The sequence below is a fragment of the Aythya fuligula genome, chromosome 3 (assembly GCF_009819795.1).
Source record: "Aythya fuligula isolate bAytFul2 chromosome 3, bAytFul2.pri, whole genome shotgun sequence".
NCBI classification, from domain to species: Eukaryota; Metazoa; Chordata; class Aves; order Anseriformes; family Anatidae; genus Aythya; species Aythya fuligula.
Window position 1 is genome coordinate 51,013,609 of NC_045561.1, and position 26,352 is coordinate 51,039,960.

General features: G+C 39.6%; 1 protein-coding gene across 2 annotated transcripts; it reads left to right on the forward strand.

Moving 5' to 3' along the window:
- Positions 1 to 5,222: 5,222 nt before the first annotated feature.
- Positions 5,223 to 25,205, forward strand: TAB2 (TGF-beta activated kinase 1 (MAP3K7) binding protein 2). Of its 2 annotated transcripts, none has more exons than XM_032183737.1 (6): positions 5,223 to 6,342; positions 10,911 to 12,423; positions 19,969 to 20,129; positions 20,721 to 20,814; positions 21,710 to 21,790; positions 23,052 to 25,205. In XM_032183737.1, the coding sequence occupies exons 1-6, from the start codon at positions 6,241 to 6,243 to the stop codon at positions 23,195 to 23,197; spliced, it is 2,097 nt and encodes a 698-aa protein (XP_032039628.1). In that variant the 5' UTR covers positions 5,223 to 6,240; the 3' UTR covers positions 23,198 to 25,205. The 2 variants fall into 2 exon arrangements, with proteins under 2 accessions (XP_032039628.1, XP_032039629.1); XM_032183738.1 differs by lacking the exon at positions 5,223 to 6,342 and adding an exon at positions 10,588 to 10,730.
- Positions 25,206 to 26,352: the final 1,147 nt, after the last annotated feature.

Below are 26,352 nucleotides of genomic sequence, written 5' to 3' on the forward strand. Positions count from 1 at the left end.
ATGGCAGGAGTTTCTAGTCTTCCATTTGGCAAGGGCTTGCAGGTAGAGATTAGAAAGAAAAGAAAGGAAAAATAAGTGTGGAAGTCGATATGTAAGAGGTTGGGGAGGTAAGTTGCAAGCACTTAAGTTGTGGCACTTAGCTAATAATTTTTTTCAGGCAATGAGGATACAAAAATGTAATTCATGGGGAAAGTACTGATGCATAACAATTGTACACTGGTGATTAACTTAGGCTGCTTGTTACTGCCAGAGGAATGAGATCCCATTTAGGGGTGTTTTGTGGGTAGAGATTCGTAAGTTTATGATGTGATTACCAGTTCTAAGTGTAGACCAGAGACCTCTGTTTTCATGAAAGAAATGATAGCAATATCTATATCTGCCGTACTTTATGATTCCTGCAGTTTGGTGTAAGGAAGTCCTTGATGGAAAGTGGACTCCAGTTGGTCTGCAATTGAACTAGCAACTTGGAGTGATGCATCAGAATTGGGAAAGCAGGGTTAACAGAGAGGTTTTTTATATCTGTTATTGACCTGGTGCTGGGATAGGTGTTCAGGTGAAATAACAGGAAAAAAGCAACTCAGTATGTGGGGGAAGGTACTGCTCAAGAAGGCATGGAGGTGGAGCACAGGGAAGAAGCTGGTTGTTTTCTATTTTGAGGTAGGCATTAGGTAGGTGAATAGTTTAGGAGAGTTGGGAGGCTCACTGATTCTACTGAAGGAACAGGAGATAGAAGGTTGTTTTTATTCTTTGTTGTCTTTACGATTGCTTATCTGTTTCTGCTGTCTTTCTGCACCTCCTAGACCCATGAAAAGAAATGCCCGAAGTCCCTTGGCTGCTGTCTCAACAGGCACTTTAGCAACCTCTACTGGCCTCACATTGCAGCTTGGTGCGTTGAATTTGCTGTCATTAGAGCAGTCTCATATGTGCGGATCTGTAATCTGCATCCTTAATGCGAGGAAGTGTGCTCTTGTTCTTGCATTCATAGCTCCCTCTTAATAAATATTTACAGCCAGGTTCCCAATATAATTGATTATTTTTCCAGCATTTTTATCTGTGTGAGTAACACAACGTGATTCAGAGCAATTAGTTGTCTTTTAGAACCCAGTAAAACACAGATCATATGTGATCAGATTAAAACTATGGGATAGCATGAGCAATTTACTTGGATGTAGCTGAAATATAAAGCCCAGTATATCTTCCTTTCTGCTGTTTCTACTGACAATTTCATGAATAGATTTTTCAGTTTACTTTTGAAGTTTTGGCTCATTCAGATGGGCAATACACAGTGTTGCTTATTAATAATCTTTAAATACTCAAGTTATGCAGTAGGTTTTCCTTCAGGTAAGGATTGGAGTAGGACTTTAATGCTCATATGACGCAAGTGCACTTTTTATATGCTAAACTGCCAGTGAAGCCATATGTGGACGTTGGGCATTTTATCAAGACACCAGACACTGAGATAGAATACAAAGTGATTTGTTCTGCTGGTTTTAAAGGTTCTAGATAAACAACAAAAAAAAAGTTTTTCATGAAAGCAGTTGATGTGTGACTTTTTTTCCATGCAGTTTTTGTGGTAAGAGCTGGGAAAGTGTGTATTAATCTTCTTGAAGACAGCAGAAAATGATGTTTAGCCAATTGATCCATCAGGCAAAAGATGGAAATTATATAAATAGTAGATGCAATTTTTTTAGTACTTTACAGAGGGAATGAGAAGTGTAGAAGTTACAGATAACGATGCAGTGTGTTGTGGGTTAGTTTTACATAGGTTAGAGGAACTGGGGGCTGAAATTAAGAGGTTTTAGGAAGGCGCATGTGAGGGTTTCTTTAACTGTTTCTTCTGCAGTTTAATGGATTACTCCGTCAAGGAGTGATTGGAAAAAATGGCACTTGGTATTGAACAAGTTAAATCAATTTTCTTGTGAACAAAATTCTTCATTGTTCTGGACTTGCTGTGATTTTGCCAGCTTTGGCAGTTAATTAGAGAAGCACTGCAATGCAGTTAGCGCTGATTACAAGGGAATTCTTCAGTTGCTTTTCGTTTCTTTCTGCAGAATAGTATTTTTCTTAACAGTTCCTTAAAGAAAGTGTATCAATAGTGTTGCTTTTGTCACCACCCAGAGCTGCTTACCACTCCAAACCATTGAAGAAATAACAAGAATGTCTCACTGAGAGATTTTTGCAGTCTTTTTTTTATTTATTTTTTTTAACTCTAAGGTATGTGCACTGCTTGTTTTGTATATCCATGCTACCCTTAAGTGGTTGATCTTAAGGACTGGTGGCAGCTGCCATAGGGTGCCTTGTGTAGTAGCAGTCTCTTGAAGTGTTTCTCTATGGCTCTGAGGTGGCACTCTTGGGTTACACAGTAAATTTGTGCAGTATTAGTGCAGGTGCATCTGTCCTAGGTGAACCATAGTCGTTCTGTGGCTGGTAGTGTTGAAAGTGTCTTTCTGCTTCTAGTTGGCCTGTGTAGGACTCTCCCAGAACCACCTTGCACTCTCTTTTCCCATATCTTCATATTGATCGTCCCTTTCCACATAGGTTTTTTAATTGCACAGGTCTGATTGGAACCAGATCTTAGAGTTGTGCTGCTCTGTCTCCATTAATGAAGTGCATGAAGAGAAGGGAAGCTGCACTTGCACAGTCAGATGAACAGAATGTGTGTGCTGGGGAGGAGTTGCATAATCTGAGTTTCCAGTTCTCACAGTCTTGGTTGGTACTAATCGTGTGTTAAGGCCTTTTGAAGTTGTATTGCCTTCAGTAGTAGAATATTGCGTTGTTACGTACACTAAAAACTGTGGGTAGGTTTGTGGTCTCTTCTCAGAGCATCTCTGAGCATTCCAACAAAAATTCCTCTCCTTTCCCATACTTTTAATTAAATATGTATTGTGACTGTATCATAGAGGATGGGATTTATTGGGCTGAAATAATGAGCAGATGTTTCCTGGAGTATTCTTAGGACCTTCAGTCTTTGCTGTTTTATTAGCTAATGAGGTTTTTTTCCAAGTGCAGCGCATGTAGACAGTCCTCAGAGTAACATATATTTTGATGATTTTTTTCTTCCCTAGAGCTATTCTTGAATTGTTGGCAGCCAGTTGAAGGGTAACGCGTTGCAGTTTCAGACCGTGTTCAGCTATTATTGGAAGTGTCCTGGTGCAGGCCAGTTACCAGCTGACTGGTGCTTCACCAGTTCGGGCCAGAGACGGCAGAAGAGTTGAAGAGGTCTTAGAGTGGAGTGATTCAGGCCTTCCGTCCTGGAAGGGCTTTGTGCCTGTCTTGTGATCCCTGCTGGAAATCACGTGCTTCCTGCTTCATCACCAGTTCTTTGCACTTTGTCTCTATCTTTCCAGTCTTAGAAAAGCCATGGCATTGCAATACATTGCACTTCATTACAAGGGGAGTGTGCCAGTGGGATTGTTGGGATTGTTGGGAAGAGCTTGGGCTGCTGGATCCAGGGGCAGCTCCTGCAGGCAGCAGCTGCGTGCTTTAGCAGGTTGGTTAGAGCTTCCTTGGTCAGGTAGGAGAAATCCTTGGCAGAGGTGGAGAGAGGGAAGGGATATGAAGAGAGAAACTCCGCTGGGGATGCAAATGTGAGGAGTTGAGGAATGTCTTTTATGTTTGGGGCTCCAGTCACATGCATCAACTTTTTCCATAGCTACTAGTCTTCATAACTGGAAATGCAGTTTGTTTGTTTTTTTCACTGGGCTCAGCAAGATCTCAAAATACTGATACTGCTTCAAGAAAAATAATAAAAGCTGATTCCCGTATTCAGGTTTGACTCACTGGTTGCTTTTGTAGAGGAAGATGGTTTCAGTGAATATATAGGGCAGATTGGTGTGGATTTTATGGTATTTTAAATCTCAAAGGAATTAAATAGCCTTGGTCCCAAAAGATAGACATTGAGCGAGCACATTGCAGCAGGAGAAGGTCCTCGTTACGTTTAGAGTTCATAAGCACTGACTAAAAATGAAGGAAAATAATAAAATTTAAAAAAAAAAAAAAAACACTAGTCTTCAGCATAAAAGAAACCCGTGCTGTGTTGAATGTTAGCCTAATAATTCCTAGTGAAGAAAGAGCAAAATGAAAGCCAAATGAGGACAAAGTATGAGAGGAAATAATTGGTCTAAAGTAGTATCAGGGGAAATCATTAGAGATAAGAATCTGTACCCATATTGTTAAAGAGACACTGTACCAAAGGGCATGCATCCAGACAGTGTTTAGAGCACAAAAATAAGGTACTTAAGGAAGCAAAACAAGTTAATAATCTGTCACATATCCAGTTTTTATTTTTTATCCATTGTTTTTACAAAACCAAAAAAAATAGTTCATCCCCTATTCTTTACCTCCCTTCAAAAAAAAGGCATAAAATCAACACCAAAATTAATTAATTAATTTTTTTAGCATGGACTTTGCTTTGTGAGAACTCCTTTGTTTTGATTTGAGCACATCTTAGATTACTTCTTTAGCCATGTGTGAGGTACTTAACAAAACCAAGGGTCTGTTAAGGAAGAGGCATCAATTCACATGTTTCAAAACCAATTTAATTTTTGGAGTACTTCTCCTGGACTGAAGGTGTTGCTCGTAGCAGTGCCCATGTTGCAGAGGAGCAGAGCTGGTGCAGTGCTCAGGGAAGGCTGGGGGTGTCAGTGGCGGTGGTGGAGCAGTGATGCCTGTTGGGTGTGAGGCAAGATAGGAGGGGAGAAAAAAGAAAAGCAGGCAGAAAAGGGAAGGAAAAAGTGAATACGTTGACAGAAATGTTTGAAGGTTTGTGAACTTAAGAGGTAAACGAGTGTTTGCTGTGGTTTAACCCAGCAGGCGGCTCAGCACCACACAGCTGCTTGCTCACCCCCCCTGCAGTGGGATGGGGGAAAGAATTGGGAGGGGGGAATAGAAGTTGTGAGTTAAGGCCAGGTTATTAAGACAGAAAAGGAGGGGATAACAACATACAAAGCAAATGATGCGCAATGCCACTGCTCACACCCAGCGACCGATGCCCAAGCAGGCCCCAAGCAGTGGCTGTGCACACCCTCAGACAGCCCCCCCAGTGTTACTGCTCAGCATGGTGCCCCCATGGCGTGGGACATCCGTCTGGCACATTTGGGCCAGCTGTCCTGGCCGTGTCACCCCCCAGCTCCTGGTGCACCCCCAGCCTCCTCGCTGGCCGGGCAGTGCCAGGAGCAGACGAGTCCTTGGCTGTGTGTGCAGTCCTTCTCTGCAACAGCTGAAACATCCCTGTGTTGTCAGCATTATTCTCATCTGAAATCCAAAACACTGCGCTGTGCCAGCTACTAGTAAGAAAATTAACTCTGTCCCAGCCAAAACCAGGACAGTGTTGGAGTTGACTACTTCGTATAAACTAATATTATACATAAATATAACAATAAAAAACCAAAGATAGCATTTCTTTGCTTAATGCACAAGTGCATTCTTCCAAACTTAATTGCTAGAGACTGTTCTTGTTAATAACATGTGGATACCATAAGCTCAGGACAGATACTTTGTATAAATGTGTTGATTGGCTGATTGTGATATGATCTTCATAATTTCTTTTTAAAAAGAAACAATTAGTTGAAGAAACATAAGTCGTTACAGGGTTATTTTCTTGCAGTCCTAATCTCAGAGGTATGTTGGGTAAAAAAGAGTAGGATATTGCTAATAAATTTTGAAACTTACAAAACACTGAGCTTCTAGCCACAATTTTCTGGTAATAAGCAGTAACAGTGAAGATAAAGGTAACTAAGTACACTCAAGCTGAATTAAGACTTTCTCCCTTTTTTTGGTGTAAACTTATTTGCTTCTATTCATGTTTTAAATAAGCAAATGCTGATCTTAAAACCACAAATTTTAATACTTTGATTAACCAAGTGCCTCTTATTCCTAATACATTTTATAAGGTCATCATTTAAAAAAAAAAAAAAAAAAAAAAAGGAAGCTGATTAAGAGATGTACCTATAAAAGAGCAATTTGTAAGGTTTTGAGTGTCTGAAGGGCAGTTTGTTAGCCAGAGATGTGGTGTGGGAGAACACTGACATAAAATACAGACTTACATTTAATAACTGGAGAGGGATTTTTGTGCGTTTCATTTTTTTTTTGATTTTTTTTTAATATCAAAAGTGCGTGTTTTCAGTGCCCTAATTTTTTCCTTCCTCTTTCAGAAAATGCTGGGACAGAAGAGATGAGTACTCCCTTTACTAAGGCCTAAAACTGCCTGTTGAAAAACAATCCTGACCAGGCAATATACGAATGGCCCAAGGAAGCCAGCAAATTGATATTCAGGTTTTACATGACCTGCGACAGAAGTTTCCTGAGGTACCTGAAGGTGTTGTATCCAGATGCATGTTACAGGTCAGTGTTCTGTTAAAGACCGTATGAGTAAGTGATGGTACTTATTTTAAATATTAACTAATCGTGTGGGTGTCTGCATTGAAAGCAGTTTTTTATTCTGTTTTCCTCTTTGAATGAGACAACTATACACAGCCAATTTGTTTATTTTGCATAGGGAGCTAAGTGTTAAATTGGCCTCTCTTCCATGTCTAGTCAGGGGTGGCCCAAGGTAAACCAAAGCAGCGTGTGCATGGAGACTACCATTTTTCCAATCAGTATGCTCCTGCCATCTCAAGAGCCAAGGCCAATTGTGGCAAAAAGAGAGATGCAAAGCCAACTTGAGTCCAGTGGGAGTAATTTAAGGCAGTGCTGCACAAATGCAACATTGCGTATACCCATATTTTATGTCACTTCTGCTGTATAACATCACATCAGTTACTTTGGCAGATGACTTAATAAGCCTGACCAAAGCCTGAGGAAGCAGGACATGGGGACAGCTGAATGCCCAGAGCTAACAAATGCTGATAGGCTTAACTGTTTTTGCTTAAATGTTTGCTTTGCATTTCTGGTTATCCCAAAGTACCCATGCTGATTGGATTTTGTCATTATCTAAAGTATTCAACCTTTGAGTACTCTGGATAATAGAGGACTGTGTGCATACTCATAATGATCAACACTATACACAACTTGATTGGGAGAAAGATGGCCATGAGTTCCCAGAAGCTGGATGTCACTGGACTATGGCTATGACATCCATGGCTATGATACAATTATGATATAAACACTGCTGGTTCTTATTTTTATATGTATTTTAACATGTAAAATACATATATGTACATACTTCATATATAAGTATCTATAGTCACACATACATGCATATAAACGCAGTGCTGTGCCTGTTGGTACTGTTGGGAGTACAAGTGTGACTGTGTCAAGTGAATGTGTGTATTTTCAAGACCTCGTCATAACTCTATATTTGAAATAGAGTAAGAATTTATGAAAACTGCAGTTCTTGAGAGAATTGGTTTCGATTTGCAAGAGGGCCTGTGAGGTTTCAGGCTTGCCTTAACTTTTTCTCTTTCATTATTTAGCTAAAGGGGAAATTGAACCAGACTATGGATAGCCTGGATACATTCTCAGGATAGTACCTCACCATTTTTATATTAGCTCTCTGTAGGAATCATCTATTTTTTATAGTATAAGGGTTTTTTTTATTCAAACAAGAGAATTGCTTGTTGAGCAAGGTCAATGGAGTAGACAGTGAATGCAACAATATTCACCTTTTGGGTGTAATTACTGATTCTTTAAAAGCTGGTGTATGTCTCTTCAGAGACTCAGTCTTCATACCATTGAATAGTGATTTTTTAATATAAAAAGGAGCCTTAAAAATCATATAAGGTGATTTAACATTCCATATGTGCAATACTACTACACTAATTCAGTACACTGGAAAGTTACCTTTTTGTTAATAGTTGTTTGTGCAAGAACTGAGAGTTTCTAAGACTCACCAACATTTTTCTTAGGTTGGTGTTTCTTTGAAATTCATGAGCTCTGATCTCTTTGAATCATCTTCCAGTTATGCTACTCTAAGATAGCCTTCTTTAAAAAAATAAAATAACCTTTTCAATCTGAGAAACTTTGTACCTGAGGTGGAGGTAAAGATTGGAAAGCAGAGTTTGAGGGTACTTTTATGTGTATTTGCAATGCTTCCAGAACAGCGTCTGCATCCCATGTTCTGCCTTCTAGAAGCTGAGCATGGTAAAAGGAATTTCTGATAAATGTGGTAACAGAAGTATGCAGTGTAGTAAGTACATTATCAGCAATAAGAAATGCTGCCATTTGCCTTGCCCCCCCAGTACCTGATGTGTCAGAGAGAAGCTATTTTTAAATCAGGAAGTATAATGTTGAGAGAACCCAAAAGAAGTTAAGCAGTTATGCAGTTAAAAGTGACAAGAGGTTTTCATTACAACAAAAGTTTCTTCAGAGGACTGTGAGTTGTGCAGGAATACTACACAGATACCTCAATGCTGTTCTTTGTCCGCTGTTACTAGCAATATCCTAGTATCCTGAAACCAGGGGATCAACCAAAATCTAATAGGTGAAATGTAAACCTGCGTCATCTAGGGAGTTGACAATCCTACTGCTTTCTTGGGCTGACGGCATTGAGTGTTCCTGAAAAGTTTTGTATCCCTCCATTCTTCCCAGCAAGCTTCCTGCATTCAACTGTTCCCTTCTCCTCACTTAAAGGAGTTGCTGCGACGTCCTCTCTCCCTGGACATTGTCCCCTTTTGTTCTTTTTTTTCGTCCGGGGCATTTTATAACCACCTGCTCCTCAAGTCTACATCCTCTCCTTGCTTCCTCATTTCCCTCCAACATTCTTATTCTTTCTTTTTTTTTCTTTCTCTTTCAGGGTGCCAACATTTTAAACTCAGTTGGGACATGGGCAGAGCTAAGATGAGGGGTATTGTTTTGCTGGAATATGCTCAGTTCTGCCATCAACCGGTTCTCTGATCTATAAAGAGCTAGAAGCGGTTGAAACTCTGCCTCTGCCAGCCAGAAGATGACAGGGGCTCCATGTGCCCCATTTCCCCCTTGAGTTCTCCAATTTGCTCATTGACGTCACTGAAATTTTGGAATTGATTGGATGCAGTCTTAAAAAGAAAACAAAAATTGTCCAAAGAAATGCATTCAAGTTGAATGTAAGGGCCTTGCAAGCCTGGCCTGTTCCTTTTTGGTTTTGTATTTTTGGCCTTTCTGTTAATAATTTTAATTCACTTAAGTTCATGCAAAATCTGCCTTTAAGATTTCTAGCTTGTTTTTTTTCTTTTTTTTCTTTTTTTTTGTGGCATCCTATCTTTGTCCCTTTTCTGGCTCCCTTCTGTTCTTTGCAATGAGTACAAGGCTATTGTTGTGATAGTTTCTTACACACTGTTCTGTCTTAGTGTGATTCCTTTCTTCACTACTAACTTCATTTCATTACTTTGTCCTTACTCCAAGCTATCATTACACATAAAATCATTTGGCCCATTTTAATTGCTCTCAAGACTTTTCTGCAACAATTCTTTTATTTGACTGGCTAGTTAGACAGCCTTTAGGGAATCACGTTTTTTTTCCTTTTTTAAAAGGTGTCTTTTTAATGTTGTTTGGTTTTGGTGTTTTTTCTTTAAGAATTCAGAACTGCATCTGGCCTGTATCAACACATAGTTTTGGTTTTGTGGGTGGAGTTTAGGCTTGTCCTCCCACTTCTGTTATGTCCTTTCATTTTTTGCTTTTTTTTTTTTCCAATTGACAGTCTTGCTGTGTCTGCAAATCTCTTTAAGCTCTTATCTTGCTTAAGGATGAGAGTTACTATGTGCTAGTTTAACAAAAATAACTGTTTGCAAAGCATGTAGTATGAATCACTTTCTTGCTTGTGTATTCTTTAACTAATTGATAATGTTACTACTTGGCATATGCATTTTTTTCCTTGATCACTTGCATTCTTGTAACTGGTGTTCTGTGTGTTTGGATAAGTTTGACACCTGTTTAATTTTAATAACATCTGGGCCTGAACAGGTGCTCTTCTGGCTTCAAGTATTAACCTTTATTTCTTCAGGTGGGGGGCAAGGGGAGGGCACGGGGGGTGGTGTAAGAAAATGTAATATGGACAGAGCACAGTGTTCTGAAGTTATGCCACCAATGCATGTGCACTCTTCTAAAAGCCCTTATGTGGGGAAACTGTTGTGGAGCTATGAGTACAGCATTATTGAATTTGTGGAAATACAGAAGCAGGATTAACTCTTAATTTGCTTCTGAACTATTCTTTAAAAGCAAAATAACCAGGTTGTGGGAGTCATCCTATTACCAGTTTTATAAAGTAACTTTATACAAATACACGTATTTTTAAAATTTTTGTGAACAGTGGTTTAAAATATAAATGTCCCCTGGGTTTTCTTTAATTGTTTCATCTTGCAAAAGGGTAATCATGTGCTGTATGTGCATAAATTGAATTTTTTACGTTGCTTCTGAAGTCGTATACTCCTGTACAACTTCTTTGGTCTGCATGTTTCTTCTCTGCATAAGATTCACTTCTCATTTTCAGCAAGAGGTAGTGCATCACTGGTACTGAAGTTTTTGCAAGAATGTTTAAAATAAATGTGTGTTTTTATTTTGGTTTTCAGTTATTTACCAGAAATACACAGATATGCAGGTATTGTGAATTGCTTTCTGTCACTTTCTTCTCAAGCTGGAGACCTGTCATTGCCGCAGATTGTTCTGAAACTGGGAAGGAATAGCAAAAGTATTCATCCAAGGTGTATTACACTGTGTCATGTTAGCTTGTCAAGACCCAAGATGTCAGTGTCATTGCTTAAGCAGCAATGCAGACCTCTGCCCTTGATGCCAGTGATGGAGTTGCTGTTCTCAAACTAGTAAGCTTCACATGCAGGCCCCTTGTGCATGTGTAGTAGCTATGCTGGCCAACTACCTAAAGCTGTCCATATCATGCTACATTGATAACTTTTCAGTGATGATTTTGTGCATATATAAATATATATCCAACCATGATGGTATTTGATCAGTAATGTCAAACTTTCATCTGTCTCTTATAGAATAACAATAATTTGGATGCCTGTTGTGCAGTTCTGTCTCAGGAGAGCACAAAGTATCTCTACGGTGAAGGAGACCTAGGTTTTTCGGATGATTCTGGGATCCCTGGACTACGAAATCACATGACTTCTCTTAATTTGGATTTGCAGTCACAGAATGTGTATCACCATGTAAGAGACGGAAGTAGAATGAATGGAAGTAGGACTCTAGCACACAGCGTTAGCGATGGACACCTTCAAACCAGTCAGCCCAGCAATGAACTGTTTCAGCAGGAACCACAGACAGCACCTGCGCAGGTTCCACAAGGATTTAATGTCTTTGGCATGGCTAATACAGTTAGTGCTTCTAATCCAGGGCAACACCTTGGATTTCACCTAGGCAGCAAAGGAGTATCTAACTTGTCTCAACAAACGCCCAGATTCAACCCCATTATGGTAACTTTAGCCCCAAACATTCAGCCTGGCCGCAATACCCCCACGTCTTTGCACATACATGGTGTACCTCCTCCTGTCCTTAACAGTCCACAGGGAAATTCTATCTATATTAGGCCTTATATCACAGCTCCTAGTGGTACAACTCGACAGACACAGCAGCAGCCAGGCTGGGCATCTCAGTTTAATCCTATGCACCCTCAGCAAGTCTACCAGCCTTCGCAGCCAAGTCCTTGGACTACTCTTCCTACATCCAGTTCTACGCCACATACCTCATCGCAACACTCAACGCAGCCAAACCAGCAAGGCCACCAGACTTCTCATGTCTATATGCCTATCAGTTCTCCTACTACTCCACAAGCACCTATGATTCATTCATCTGGTAGCTCGCAATCCTCTGCTCATAGCCAATACAACATTCAGAACATATCCACAGGACCTCGCAAAAACCAAATTGAAATCAAACTTGAACCACCACAACGAAACAGTTCCTCTAAGTTGCGCTCAACTGGCCCTCGCACCTCCACTACTCCCTCTTCCCTCAACAGCCAGACATTAAGTAGAAGTCAGCCCACTGTTTACATATCGGCCAGTCCTCCAAATACTGATGAAGTGATCACACGTGGTCAGCCTAAGGTCTACATTTCAGCAAATGCCACAGCAGGAGATGATCAAGTTGTACGGAACCAGCCCACGCTTTTCATATCGACAAATCCTGGAGTATCTACCACTTCTAGGAATATGTCTGGTCAAGTAAGCATGGGTCCTGCATTTATTCATCACCATCCACCCAAGAGTCGAGCAGTGGGCAACAGCACCACTGCAACCTCTCCTCGAGTGGTGGTTACGCAGCCTAACACAAAATATACTTTTAAAATTACAGTTTCTCCAAATAAGCCCCCTGCAGTTTCCCCAGGGGTAGTCTCCCCAACCTTTGAACCTACAAACCTTCTAAACCTTCCCGATCACTATGTTGAACCAGAGGGTATCCAGCATCTTACTGACCCTGTTTTAGCACATGTGGATAGGATCAGTGATGCACGGAAATTGAGTATGGGATCTGATGATGCTGCCTACACGCAAGGTAATATTCTTCATATAAATAGTAGAGATTTCAACCAGATTGTCAATTCACTATGTAGATTACAGAACGTGAAGCAGTTGATAAACCTTTGTGATGTTAATGTTATCTTCAATTTTAGCATTCTTCAGCGTTTCCTAAATCAATAAAAGGTCTATAAGCAAGTCGTAAATTTCTTTTTATGGCAAAGACATGCAACTGAATATTTGGAGATAATTCTTCTGTTTGTCCTAGTAGATATGTTATCTGTTTAATGAAGTGGAGTCGTAGCGTCTTTGTTTCTTTGTCGTTTTGAAGGAAACGTCTAAACTTGTTCAATTTGTCCTGATGATTTAAAGTTACAAGTCTACTGGCAGATTTTTGGATCAGTTGAGATGCTGTTTCCACTGGATAAAAATCCCAATTTGTTTTTGTGAATGTTATTTAAAAATCAAGACAAACAGACTTCAGAAGCAATTAGTGGGACCTAATGCCTCTGTTTCCTTATGTGTGCCCAGCAATAAAATGCTTCAAGCTTTGATACTTCTGTTATGTTCTAAACTGAGATAGAGGACTACTACAAAGAAAACTATTTGAAAGAATCGGTAACGTAAAAGGAGGGTAAAATGTAATGTGATACGACAACCCGATCTATTAATCTTTTTCTCCTGTTTTAATATTTTTACATGCTTTTGTTACTGTCGTGATGGTTTAGTAAGCTGCTGTGGGCCATTTGGATGAAGATGTCGAATGAGTGTTAGGATATTTATGCAGTATTCGGAACGGATTGTCAAAATCATTTCTCAGCTTATTGGTTCTTTTTGGACTCAGCAAATAATTTGGCATTCAACTGTTTTGTTCCATGACTAAATGCGCTTCAGGTTAGACTTTGTGTAAGTACAATGATCAGGACACTAAGGCTGGCGCACATCTGGAGTACTGTAGTAATGAAGAGAATTGAAAGTGATTTTAGCTTATGCACTACTTCTGGAGACGATTATATTGTTGGTGAGAGAGTAGCCCATCCTAACTCAAGTATCTAAAGGTTAGGTGTCGAAACTAAATCATCCTAGGCGGTGTTTTACAATGTGTGAAGAATTAAAGAACTTAGGAATGGGGTTCATATGCGGATAAGTGAAACAAATGCCCTCTAGAAGCAGTATTCCCCTTTCCTTACTCTTTCCTTACTCTTTTCCTGCCTACTTTAGTTCTAGGTAACTTAAGATACCCAGAAATGAAGCAAGAGGAATCTCATCCTTATTACTGTAAACACTTACCTCCCGGGCACTCTGCATTTGAGGTGTTTGTCGGGGAAGGGTGTCCTCTCTCCTGTTCCCCTCTTCCTACTGGGGGACTGACTCATGCCAGGCCAGCCCTTCATCTCTTGTTCCCTCAATAGCAATGGCTGCTCTAGACGGACTTGCTGCCGTCTCTGCAAGCAGTGGGTATCAGCATCCACTTTACCAAGCTGAGGCGAGTTTGTGAAGCCCGATTCTGCCATGCAGCCTTGCATTCAAAAGTTGTGACTGGCTGATAGAGGGCCCAGTTGTTCCTGAAGCCAAGGCATAGACACAGTTTTTAGTAGTGTAGATGTGTGATGTGAGCTGGTGTAGCTTTTGTCTCAGTGCTGACATTGGAGAAATACCTTCCTTTTATGTCTTTCAAGAGTTTGTATAAACCACTCTCATGTTTCCCAAGTTCAAAAGTGCTTGGGACTTCTGGCATGTGTAGCTCCATTTCTGCTGTAACAAGTACAGTATTCTTTATTTTCATCATGATTTAATCTTTTGAAAGTCAAGGCGTTTATGACTGATTTACTGGTATGACTGATATCTGGAAGTCCTAATTATTGCTTCTAGAGCTGGATCTGTTTCCTAGAGGTGGTTGGCCTTGGTTTTGTATTTTTTGTACACACTACATGTGATTTGAGTTACTTGGTGCTTTCCGTTGTAAGGCCATGTTCTCAGCTTCATGTAGTTTAGCAAGGCTGCGCAGAGTCTGTCCATACCAGGTGCTTGTCTCACTTTAATTTTAGCCAAAACAGATGAGTAGTTTCTCTGGCTCTGATTAGAGAAAAATGTATTTTCATCAGCTTTTCCATTTCTGCCCCAAACGCTCCGTATCTTGGCAGGGAGAACTAAAACTGGCTTGGGGTAGAAGGAATGTGGAAAGTAGAGTTGATTTGGTGTCAAAGGAGATCTCTTTCACTTTGTTCCAGTGAAACAGATTCATAAGCATGGTCCAGCCCCGGAATAGGAGGAGGGAATAGAAGGCGTTGGACCCAAGCGCTGCCTGTAACTGTAGTTGCTTTGGTGAAAAGCAGAGGGAACTGATGGCAGCAGTTCTCCTTCCTTTGTTCCATCGTCTTGGTTTCTGCTCAGACAGAAGTACGGACCTGACTAGAGTGCCTGAACATGTGGATTTGAGCTCCTTATCAAAAGGGCAGGATGAAACAGTCATCCCAAAGAGCGGATAAGTATTTCAGGTGGGCAGTAACAGGACACAAAGACCTCAAGTCTCTCACCAGCCAAGAGCAGGATGGGCTCTGGCCGCTAGAGAGTACTGGGCTCGCTCAGAGCCTGGAGCAGGTCACGAACACCGTCCTTGTGCCGGCGTACAGCCATGCAGCTCTCTGGTAAAGCACAGGGCTTGTCTGCCTCGGAGCTCGTCCATTCATACAAGTTACAGAATCGTGAATCCAGAGAAAAATGAAGGCATTGCAGAACCGAAGTTGTCCGAGGAACTTAATTTCAATTCTGATATTGTGTAGGCACTCCAGCCTTTTCTTTTCATGATAACATTTCTGGTTTTCTGCCATGGTTTCCTCTGCTGTTCTCTCCCTGAAGTCTCAGTGGGTAGCTGAAGGCTGTCACAGATTCTTGGTTAGCTTAGCGCCAGAAATGTAGGCTGTACGATGTGAAAACAAGTAGGGTAATGCTCAGATACTGCTGATGTAGTTAAGGCATACGTGTTACCCCGGAATACTGGGTTATCTCTCTGCAATTGGCTTTGATGCCAAGGAAGTCACTGCCGGCAGACTTTTCTGAAGCAGTTGCTAATTGCATGTTCCTTGTTTTCGGGAATTCCAGTCTGAGATCCTGTGGACTTGCTCATGGAAATGTTGACAGCACCCATCCACTAGTGAGGTCAGTAAGAATTAATAATGTTAGAAAAATCATACGAGAAGCATGCTGGAAAGGACAGCCAAAAGAGGATAAACTTCCATGCTAATCTAGTTAGTGTCAGTTTCCTGTATGTACGAGAGTATCGATTCCCATTTCTTAGGAGATTTCAGTGTGTAATACAACTTTACTAATACACTTAACAGGGATTTCAGTATGCTGTTTAAGTGCCTCACAGGTGATAAACAGTGATACTCATGTAGAAACTGAAAATGCAGTGCTCGGAAATGTTCATGCATGCAGGCATCTGTTGAATAGTGAGGCGAAACAATTATTTAGTCATTGCTCATTCTCTGTAAAGCTTTCAGCCTCTATAATGGGCAAGCAACGATGCTATCAAAAAATTATGTAATGATTTGTGGCTTTAAGTTGTTGTACTAGCTTAATTAAGTCCCTTAGTTCAATACTGTTTGGCTTTTGACTATCTGACACTTCCAGATTTTTTTCTTTAACTTCAGGAGGGGCTGGTATACATAGTTATAGTCTTAATCACCTGTACCAGGTGTATAAGTATTTATGTGGATGTACATTTACTTTGCAACTCTTGCCACCCTGTTTTTAATGTCAATATATTAATTGCAAAACTAATAACTTGACATTTTTGCACAAATCTCACTGTTTCTTGGAGCTTTAAGTTTTCAAACTGAAAAAAAATGCAGGAAGTAAATTTCTTAAAATCCTAACTAATCCTTATAGATGTTCTTTAAAAAAAAAAAAAATAGTGATTTGAGATAAAGCTGTGCCCCGTGCTCTAAGAGTCCTGAAGTTCATTGCATCATGTGACATAAGAAAACACACAGCATTATATTTGGCTTATATATATGCATGGCAGGCATATGCGCCCTCAGTGGAGCTCTCATTCAAAGCGTTAAAAATAAAAGTGGAAAGGGCATTACAGGATAACAGAAATCAGTATGGAGTGTTGAAATTGCATGGGAAAATAAGGGAATTTTATGGAGCTTCAGGTACAGATTTTGAAAGCATGCATGAACAGAGGTCTGTCCTCGAGAATTTCGCAGACATTGCTACAGAGGAATTGCATTGCTGGAACTCTCATTTCCTCCACGTTGTAACAAGGAAGAAATTTGGAGAATGAAAATTCTTATAGAGTAGGGTGGAATCGTTGTGTCCCTATATTAGCTTTTTTCTTAGATACACTTAAAATAATTACCGCTTTAGATGGTCTCTTGTTGTTTAAAATTCACATTCACAGATGCTCTGGGAAAACAATTCTGTATACACTTTCAGACAGGTTATGTTCTGTACCTGTTAGAATGGGTTTCTGCTGAGGAAGCAATGGTCTTTTGTCTTCCTAAGTTGCATGCTTCCTATAATTAAGCTGGTTTGCAGCTGTTTTGTGGGAAGTGCCACTGTTTCCTTTGACATTGACACACATGTTGTCAGAGAATGGAAGTGCACTGTTCGTGCCAGTCTGCTGAATGGAGAATGCAAAGCTGGAATAACTGAGGGTGCACAGTACCCCGTTTCCACATAATGAAAACGTGAAACATGGCTGTGAAATCGGTTCAAATTGTGGCATGCTGACAGTGAGTCAAGGAGGCAGACTTGGTAGCTCTTGTGCCACAGTGACTACAGTAAAGAGCTTCTTTTTAGGGATGTCTGAATATAGAAGTGCAAGCCTGAGCCTTTCTGCTTTGTCCTGCAAGTTAGCCTGTAGAGAATAAACCGGCATGTGCCTGTGCTGCCTGCATGGATGGGATCCTATTCCTACAAGTAATGCAGAATTATATATTTAAAAAAAAAAAAAAACTAATACACTTCTCCACTAGACCTAGTACCTGAATTTCCTTTAATTCAGAGATGCCCTTTGCAGTTCTGTTAAAATTCCGCTAGCTCTGATCAACACTAGGGGGAGCCGATTACTTACGTTGCTGTTCCTTATTAATAAGTACTGGTGGGGGGGATTTGTCACCCCATTATTTTTCTACAGCTGCCAAATGAGTATTTATGCAAAATTGCCAAATTCCATATGAAAGCCACCACTTGAACTAATGTCTTGTCAGTTCCTTATCCAAGTTATTTTTAATAGAAGTTTAGCATAGCAATAGCAAATGATTATTTTTCTTTAATCATAATAATAATTTTGTAATGCGTGTGTTTAAAATAAAATATTTGGGGATTTAAAATGGCAAAACAGTCACAAGGCAGCTAGGAGAAAAAAAAAAAACATGAATAGTGTCTAGAAAGTGATGTGAAAATGAAAATGCCATGGGCATCCAGCAGTGCTTTCCGCACCCCATGCGATTCCATACTGACAGCTGGATTTGTAAACCACAGATGGGGGAGAATGTCGAAATTAGTTGTTTGCTTGCCCTTTAGGAGCATGGCTAGGGGAAAAAAAAAAAAAAAAAGGTCTTCCAAAGAGGCAGTCTTATTCAAAGCCTTGCTCTTGACTGCGTGCCACGCCGTGTGTCCTGGAGATGCTCTGATAGCGCTCTTCTCGCCTTCCACGTGCAGCTCAGTCGCTGCTAACCCACAGCCTGCATCTGTAGCTCTGGCAGCTCTGAAGAGTCCTTAGGCCTGCTTGTGCTGCTGCAGGTCATGTCCCAATAACCTGGCCTTTGAGGAGCCGGTGCAGCAGTAATACCAAGGCAATGAAAGCAGAAGGGACTTGTCTGAAAGTGGAAAATAAGTCTAGGAGGAAAAAGGCTTTGTGATCTCCCTGCAAGAGTAGGGTGGGGGCAAAGCAGCCTTTGATTTCCTTTCTGTATCATTGCAGCTACGTTTCTGGCTCCTGGAGCTCATCAACAGAACAAAGTCCTTTTCCTTGCTTGTTTCTAAAGGCTGTTTGAGAGGGGAGGCTGTATTTTGAGACTACTTACATCATGATTCTCAGTCTTTAACAAAAATCTACATTGGGATTCCAGTTGCAATGCTTTTGCACTGCATGAAAGCACAGCTGCACCTTCTACTGCAGCGTGGCTTGTGGATGGGCAAATAAAGGTGCCCATCTATACAAACACTTCTAAACTGAACAAAAACAAGTGGAAAGCAGTACAGCTCTGTCACTTCAATATCTTTTGAACACGTGGCTTAAAAGCCTGGACTGAATCTGAGTAGGGCCTTGGAGTTCTCTTACACTGTACAAAAATAGTTTGGCATGGTTCCTCCTGAAGAACCTCCGAGAGACAAAGTGTGGTGTGTGAGTGAGCAAACAGCCAGGAATTGCAATGGAGAGCAGTTCTACCTGCTGAAGCTGTGGAAGGTTTCATCTTTTTGATGTGCCTTTTTTTTCCTGCTGCTGCTGCTCAGGGAAGCTAACCAGCCAAATTAGTGCTTTGACCTTATTGGCACCTGAAAGGCGCTGTGGTGAATCAAACCTCATGTTTCAGCCAGTCGTGTTTAAATGCTTGGTTTCAGAGGCAAATTTCTATCTTTTTTAAAGCCTTGTTGTTGCTATTTCTAAACAATTTCCACAGTGCTATAGTCTGCGAAGCTGGTCCACACTTATACAGTTTATTAATTTAATGGATGAACAGCTATGCAGAAGTTGAAGTGATTGAGTTTATTTAATGAAATATTTCTTTCATTTGTGTAGAAAGTGATTATTGCTTTGAGCAGTGTTGTCTGCTCATTTGGTGATATTTAACAGTACACCAATCTTTAATGAGCTAAACTCTTGTATAAATTCAATTGCATGTTCTGTTTACGTTCCTTATAGGTTTAAAAAGCTTTGGTTTAAATGCTGACGTTGCTGTCTCTAAATCAGGCCTCCTTACGTTATTTGATGTATGAATAGGAAGCAGCGATAGAAATTAGAAGCTGAGCTAATGGTTCTGCACCCCAGTTCGGGGGTAAATAGGTGGCATGCAGTCCAGCCTCTGTGATAAATATAACTGATGTTTACCAGCAGCATTGCTTGTAGCACTTTCTGTTTTGGTTTCGCTTATGTCTCTGCTATGAAAAGAACACTGGGTTATGTTCTAATCCAAACAGTAATAAAAGTCAAGATCTGAGTTCTTACCTCACATACATCGTGCGCTTTGCGGAATTTCGTTCATCCCATCTCCTTTACAGTGACTGAGCAGAACACAATGCAAGAAAAAGTTTGGTGGTGGTTTCTGGTAGCCATTCATGTAGATTTGCTGGGTTCTTGAAAAAGACTTTTACAGGTTACAGCTAAATTTTGCACGGTCGCCTATTACATAATATGATTTTCTCATTGTACTTGCTCGTTGTCTGCAATTGATTTGTGCTGTTTCAAAAAATGTAATGTTTTATGGCAGAGACCTTCTTGCGAGGAGAATGGAAAAGCAATCTGTAGAAATGTTTGTCTCTATTTTCCCAAATACTAACTTTCATCTTTATCTGATGTTGTCATATGAAGGATAATAAAGTAGATAAAACGGGACTTTATGTATTGCAGCTTTACTGGTACACCAGAAGGCCAGGATGGAGCGACTTCAACGAGAACTTGAGATTCAAAAGAAAAAGTTGGATAAACTAAAATCAGAGGTCAATGAAATGGAGAATAATCTGACACGAAGGCGGCTGAAAAGATCGAATTCTGTTTCCCAGATTCCATCAGTAAGTTGAAACGTCTGTAGGCTATAAACCTAAACCACAAGCATGGTCTGTCATAATAAATTAAAGGAACAGTGGCTCCTATATTGACAATACACTACTGATAGGCAGTACAGCTAGAACTGAGCTGGTGAACAGTGTAGTTTAGAAACTGAACGTGCATTATTTAGCCATCAGCCTTTTCAGTTCAACTGTTTTGTGAAATGTTGCTTTCAATGGCAGTCACAAAAGATTTCAGTCTACAACTGAATAGTTGTACTGCTTTTTGCACAGTATTTTTTGTTCTTCATGCATGTACCAATCTCAAAGAAACTGATAAAGCTGTTAGTGCCAGATCAGCCATTGATCTGATGGACCACGGGCTCTGTTCTAACAACAATCAGGAGTTGTACAGTCAGCTCTGAAGTCTGATAAGTGTTCAGTGGGTCTGAATGGTTTTTGTAGGGTTATGATTGGACTGGAACAAAGATCATTGCAAGGGGAGGTGCTCTTATCTTCACTTCTAAAATAACTAAATGCTATCTACCGATGTGTGAATGATAACTGATGATAAAATGGGAAAACTTAGTCTAACAGGCAGATTTATTTTTTCAGCTGGAAGAAATGCAACAGTTAAGAAGTTGTAACAGACAGCTGCAGATAGACATAGATTGCCTAACCAAAGAGATTGATCTTTTTCAAGCAAGAGGTACAGTATGCTCTTAGTACATCAGCAACTGTAGATGTTGATTTTATGTTCTCCTTTCACTGTCTGCATGTATCAAAAGAGGGTGTTATAAATTACGGGTGTACATACTGCTTGCAAAATCAGCACATTAGTTTGAGTGGAACCATGAAAGTAACTGTTTTAAGCCTTTTGTTTTTGTTGGCTTTATGACTCTTCTTAATCCCATGATCATTCGTATCTCATACTTGGCTCAGAAGGGAGACTTGCAATACCGTTAAATAATAAATGCTGGAAAAAAATCTCTTTGGTCACTTGAATATCAGCAGAGAGGGGGAAGAAGTTTTTCTAAATAATATAGCCTTACATACATGTCCTTCTTTCCCATCTTCTGTTTCTGTCTTGTATTCAGCATCTCTAGTTGGCAACCAAAGTACTGTTGTACCTCTGTGTTCTTCTCTTTAAAATTTCAGATTCTGTATCTGTGTTACAGCAAATTGGAGTTAGGAGTTCCTCTAAGTATTGAATCCAAACCTGTATTATATACTACATAGTAGATCATACAGTTACAATTAAAAAAGTCTCAGCTGAACTAATAAAATGCTCTTAAATATTTAAGAGTGGGGAAGAAAGTCATATTTAAGGAGCTTGGTCAATCAGCAAAGAGCTGGGCAGTAGAAGTCAGGACTTCTGGATTTTGTTTCTGACTTCATTTTATATCGCGTATTTTAGGCAGTAAGTTTCTCTGTGTATTCTTGACACCACTAATATCTCATTCTGGTTTGCACTGACACCTTTATGTAAAAGATAAGTGAATCATAGTACTGTCTCTTGGAATTACTGAAACAAATTGATATGCTTTCCTATCTGATTTTATTTTAAAAACTATTGCACATTCTTTTCTTTTTTTCATTTGTAGGACCACATTTTAATCCCAGTGCTATTCATAATTTTTATGATAATATTGGATTTCTTGGTCCGGTGCCACCAAAACCCAAAGGTACTGTATTGGTAAAATTTGGATATAATGCTAAATATCTGGTTTGCATCTAATATTAAGTTTTTTCCTGTGATTCTAACTTAAATGTTGATTGTGAAATAGATTACTTCTGCAAGAGCATACAAATCCACCAGCCTATCATAGAAGGAAATTAACTTTAGTTTTCTGTTACTAGCTAGCATTTGCAATGACTCACAAATTTAAATGTCTAATAATTTGGTACTAGCCCTCTTGAAAACGCAAAGCTAACTCTAACTGGTTTATAAGACTCTAACGACCCTTCTGTCCTTTCCTTCTTTTCTTAATAAAATCCTAATAAAATTCTTAATAAAGTCATCAGTACTGCATCTTCATCCTTCATAAAATTTAATTTTCATTTTATCTTAAGTTTCACTTTAAGTATGATGCAGACTTAGACCAGAGTTATCACTCTCCACAGAAGAATGAAAAATAATTCTTTTTGCCATTGTGATCTGTATAGCATTGTACTTCCTGAGGGAGGCTCTGTCATCTTGCAGAAATTGCAACTGGGTGATTGCTAATGAGGTGTTCTCCAGTTGAAATAATTGGCTAAAAGTCTTTGCAGTTGCATAAACAAGGAACCCTTAACTTCAGAAATCACTCTCCTCTCTTTTTGTCTTTTTCATCTCTTCACTTTTAATGTTTTCTCTTCTAAAATAGCTTAAGGTTGTTGCCTAACATGCTATGGAAAAAGATGCACTTTTATGCTTGAAAGGATTGCCGTACAGCATGACAGAGCTGGGCTTTGGTTTTTCTTTAGTGCATCTGGTTATCAGGTTTGGGGAAGAACTCTCAATATCCATTCTAGGGTTAACATGTTAAATACATTTTTCAAATTTTCATAATTTTTTGCAAAGCACGTATTTTATAGCATAAAAAATAATTTAGACTTCTCCATAGACTTCATACTTTGAAATTTTTTGCATGTTTCCTATGCTGATTAACTTGTAAGTTTCATCGCATTTTCCTGCAACAGCTCTGAGCTGAAACCAGAAAGGGAGAAAGCAGAGTGAAGGGATGGGAAACTTGCTTTTTGTAGTTTCGCGTTGTGCCATTTGGCTGACTTACAATGAAGCTGTAGTCAAGGGGGTGGTAAAAAGCTGCCTCTGTCACTAGTAATAACTGTGCAGTTCTCAGAGGAACAAGATAGTTCTCAGTTACTGAAAAAAAAATGATCTAAAAATTCTTTCCATGCTGTTCTTGGTTAGTAACTGCTTATCTTATCTCTTTCATGTCACAGATCAGAGGTCCATTGTGAAAACACCAAAGATTGTTCCAGACACAGATGAAGATGAGGGAGCTCAGTGGAGTTGTACTGCCTGTACTTTTTTAAATCACCCGGCCTTAAATCGTTGTGAACAGTGTGAAATGCCCAGGCATTTCTGAGCCAACAGGCCCGATATCTTTTGTAAAACCACAGCAAACGTACAAGGAACTATCCAGTCGTTGGGGGGGCAAAAAAAAGCATATATGTGTAGGATTTTGTAAAATTGAAGGTGTGACGAGATGGTGTTTTGCTAATGTTAAATGTCAGCCCACAGAGTTAGTAATACCTCAGTGTTGTGTCACAGGCAGTTGAAACTCATCGGCTGAAAGGTAATCTGCTGAAAGACTCGGTTGCCAGCTGCCTAAACCATGTGCAGTATTACCAGTATCCCGGTAACACGCGCCGTGTTCAGTGCTTGGGTGTTGCCCATCCTCTTCTCTGCCCCGATGTCACTACTGAATTTTGACAGGGGAAAGGAACAGAGTGCTAGCGTTTTTTGTTTTCGGAGCTTTCAATGAAACACTACATGCACAGAGGAGATCTAAAAGGAACAAGGTTTAACTATTTAAACTGTTTGCTGCCACACAGTGCCTTTGAGAAAGGGAGGAATTTCACAAATCAGTGGTACTCTTTGCCTTGTCTTCCCTGAAAACATCTCTGTGAAGCCAGAAATCAGTACAATCACGTCTAAAGATGAAAAGGAAAAACTGCATGCGTTGTCTGTACAATACACACAGTGAAATACCCCAAAGCTTTTCCTACTGTACATAGCTCTAGAGCCTGCTTTAAGTGATTTCTTTTCTTCACCTTTATTATTTTCTTGTACTTCTGTATGTATAGTGTAATAGTCTTTTTGTTAACTTTTTTTCCCTTTAAGTGATTAAGCACGATCATGTCCCTTTTTTTAAGCTTTTATCTGAGAGAAGCAATGCCTTAAAATAAGAGCATTAATAAGAAACTATGCACAAAATAGCTTTCCTCTGCTCGTTCTGTACATTGCTCTTGTAAATGCTGATGATCTGTGAAGACCTGCAGATGCAGCGTGGTAAAAATGCAGGAAAAGTTGGAAGAGTTATGCATATAGTTCACTCTGTACACTGAGTTTTACGGTGGGTGACACGAGGTAGCATTTTGTCTGGCATGAGGGAACTTTTTAAACTAAGAAACTTTCAACCCACCAACAGATCAGCATCCGAGTTAAGCTTGCTTCATCTGCTGGGTATCTTGCAGACTCCTGAAGAGAGATTCGTTGGGGAAGTACACACAGTGCCAAAATCAACAGCAGCAGCATCATACAGCTTTGTTCAAGAACTTTAAATGCTTTCCTGTTTTGGCAGCCAGTTTCTAAGCCTGACTTTGTGGTGAAGTCTCATATTTATAGAAAACAAGGATAGCAATATTTAGGACAACTGAAATAAAGGCTGGAAAAGAGAAATCAAACAGACTTGAACACTGAAGCAACCTCAAGCATCTCTTTATGTTGATGATCTATTTTTTTAAGGAAAATATTCACGTGATCAGGAATGTATGTAACAGATCAAGGAAATGGAATTGCAGTACAGTGTGTATGAAAGACAGCACACAGGATCATGTAGCAGCACTTAGAGGCTGGAGGGAGTGCTAACAATGTAGCAAGAGACAAAGTAGACTGTCACCCACTGTAAACATTTGCCAGTGGACACTCATTAGGAATTTTACAAGTGATCTATGTGAATGCACAAAGGCCTTTGTTTTGAAGGCTTTGCATTTTTTTATGTGGGAAGAAAATGCCAATCCCAGGTAATTAGGCAGTAGACCCAAAGCACTTGCATTCAATGCATTTTGTTCATAAAATGAGGCCTTGTTTTTCAGCTTCATCTGCAGTTCTATGTGAAGATTGACAAATCAGTTTTTACCTGTTTATTAATAAAACCTAATTTGGATATCTTGAGTTGATGGTTTTGTGATTTAGCTGGGTAAACTGTCTTTGTAACAGATAAGTTATTTATAAAAATTAAAAAAAAAAAAAATTATATTCTAATGTTTGTTTTTTGTGATTTGTTTACTTATTCCATGCTGTGGAGTAACAGAATAGTCAACAGAGCAATAAGTATTAACAGTATTAAAAAAAAAGCTGATTTCTTATGACCACAGGTTTTATGTAAGCCTTTGATTTGTCGGATCCTGTATCTTGACTCCCATGTATTGTCCATTTTAATGGGGGGCAGGAGGGATAATCTGTGCGCTTAAGGGTATATGACTTTTAAAATATTTTTCTAAATCAGAATGAACAACCACTTTGTCCAAGGTAATATATGAAATACTTTGTGTATTAAGGATTGATATGCTTAAGCTGTATTTTGTTGCAGTGTATACTATAATAGATGTGGATGTGGAGTGTTCCTGGACATGTCTTTCCCACTTGGACCTTGTCTGGACAGATACTTGGTGTATGGTACATGGGCTTTCCTGAGACAGTGATGCCGTGCCAAAAACATTCCTTAACATAAATTGATTAGCTGGATTGCCTCGATCCACCGTGTGTAAAATAATGCTTGGAGCGAGGAGAGCAATAATTTAAATGAACGAACAAAACTCAAAACTAATCTCAGCTGCGGGTGGAAAAAGCATGTTGGGAAATAGGTGAAAAGGAATTCTGCTCATCCGACTAAATGCTTAACTGTTTATTTCTCTGCACTTATCTTACTGCTTATTTTCTGGGAGGAAAATAAAAAGTCTGTTTACATTGGAACTCCAGCTAGCTCTGCTAGCCATCGGCACATTAGTATAAGAGTGTATCCAGCAGCATTTTCAGTACTTGATCCTGGGATAGAGGGACAAGAGAAATGACATCTCCAGTGTCTTCTATTCCACAGCCTCTTACCTTCACCCTCGGGGGTTTGTGCTTTCTGTATTTCATGTTATGTGTGCCATTAGCTTTTGCCTTAAACTGATACCACTATATGGACATATCAGCATTACATTCTTAAATGGTAGAATTTTAAGGGTGTAAACTTTGAAAGCTGAAGTAGAACCAGACTTCACTGCTGAATTTTCCCCTTTTTCCTCCTAGAAGATAAATATGAAAGATTGGATGCAGTGAGGTTAATCTTCATCTCACGAGCATCAGTAGTTCATCTTGGATACTGATTTAGGATTTTACATTTCTGTGATGTCTTTGGCAGGGATGTCTGTAATTGTGAAAACAAATAGATGAAATTCTTTAGCAGAAAGGAAGTAGACTTCTTGGCTTTTAGAGATGCTCCTGTTTATTTTTCATGACTGAAATATTCAT

Coding starts and splice junctions, on each gene's coding strand:
- TAB2 (XM_032183737.1), top strand. CDS start 6,241: ATGGCCCAAGGAAGCCAGCAAATTGATATTCAGGTTTTACATGACCTG. Junction 6,343..10,910: donor TATCCAGATGCATGTTACAG/GTCAGTGTTCTG, acceptor TGTCTCTTATAG/AATAACAATAATTTGGATGC. Junction 12,424..19,968: donor TGATGCTGCCTACACGCAAG/GTAATATTCTTC, acceptor TATGTATTGCAG/CTTTACTGGTACACCAGAAG.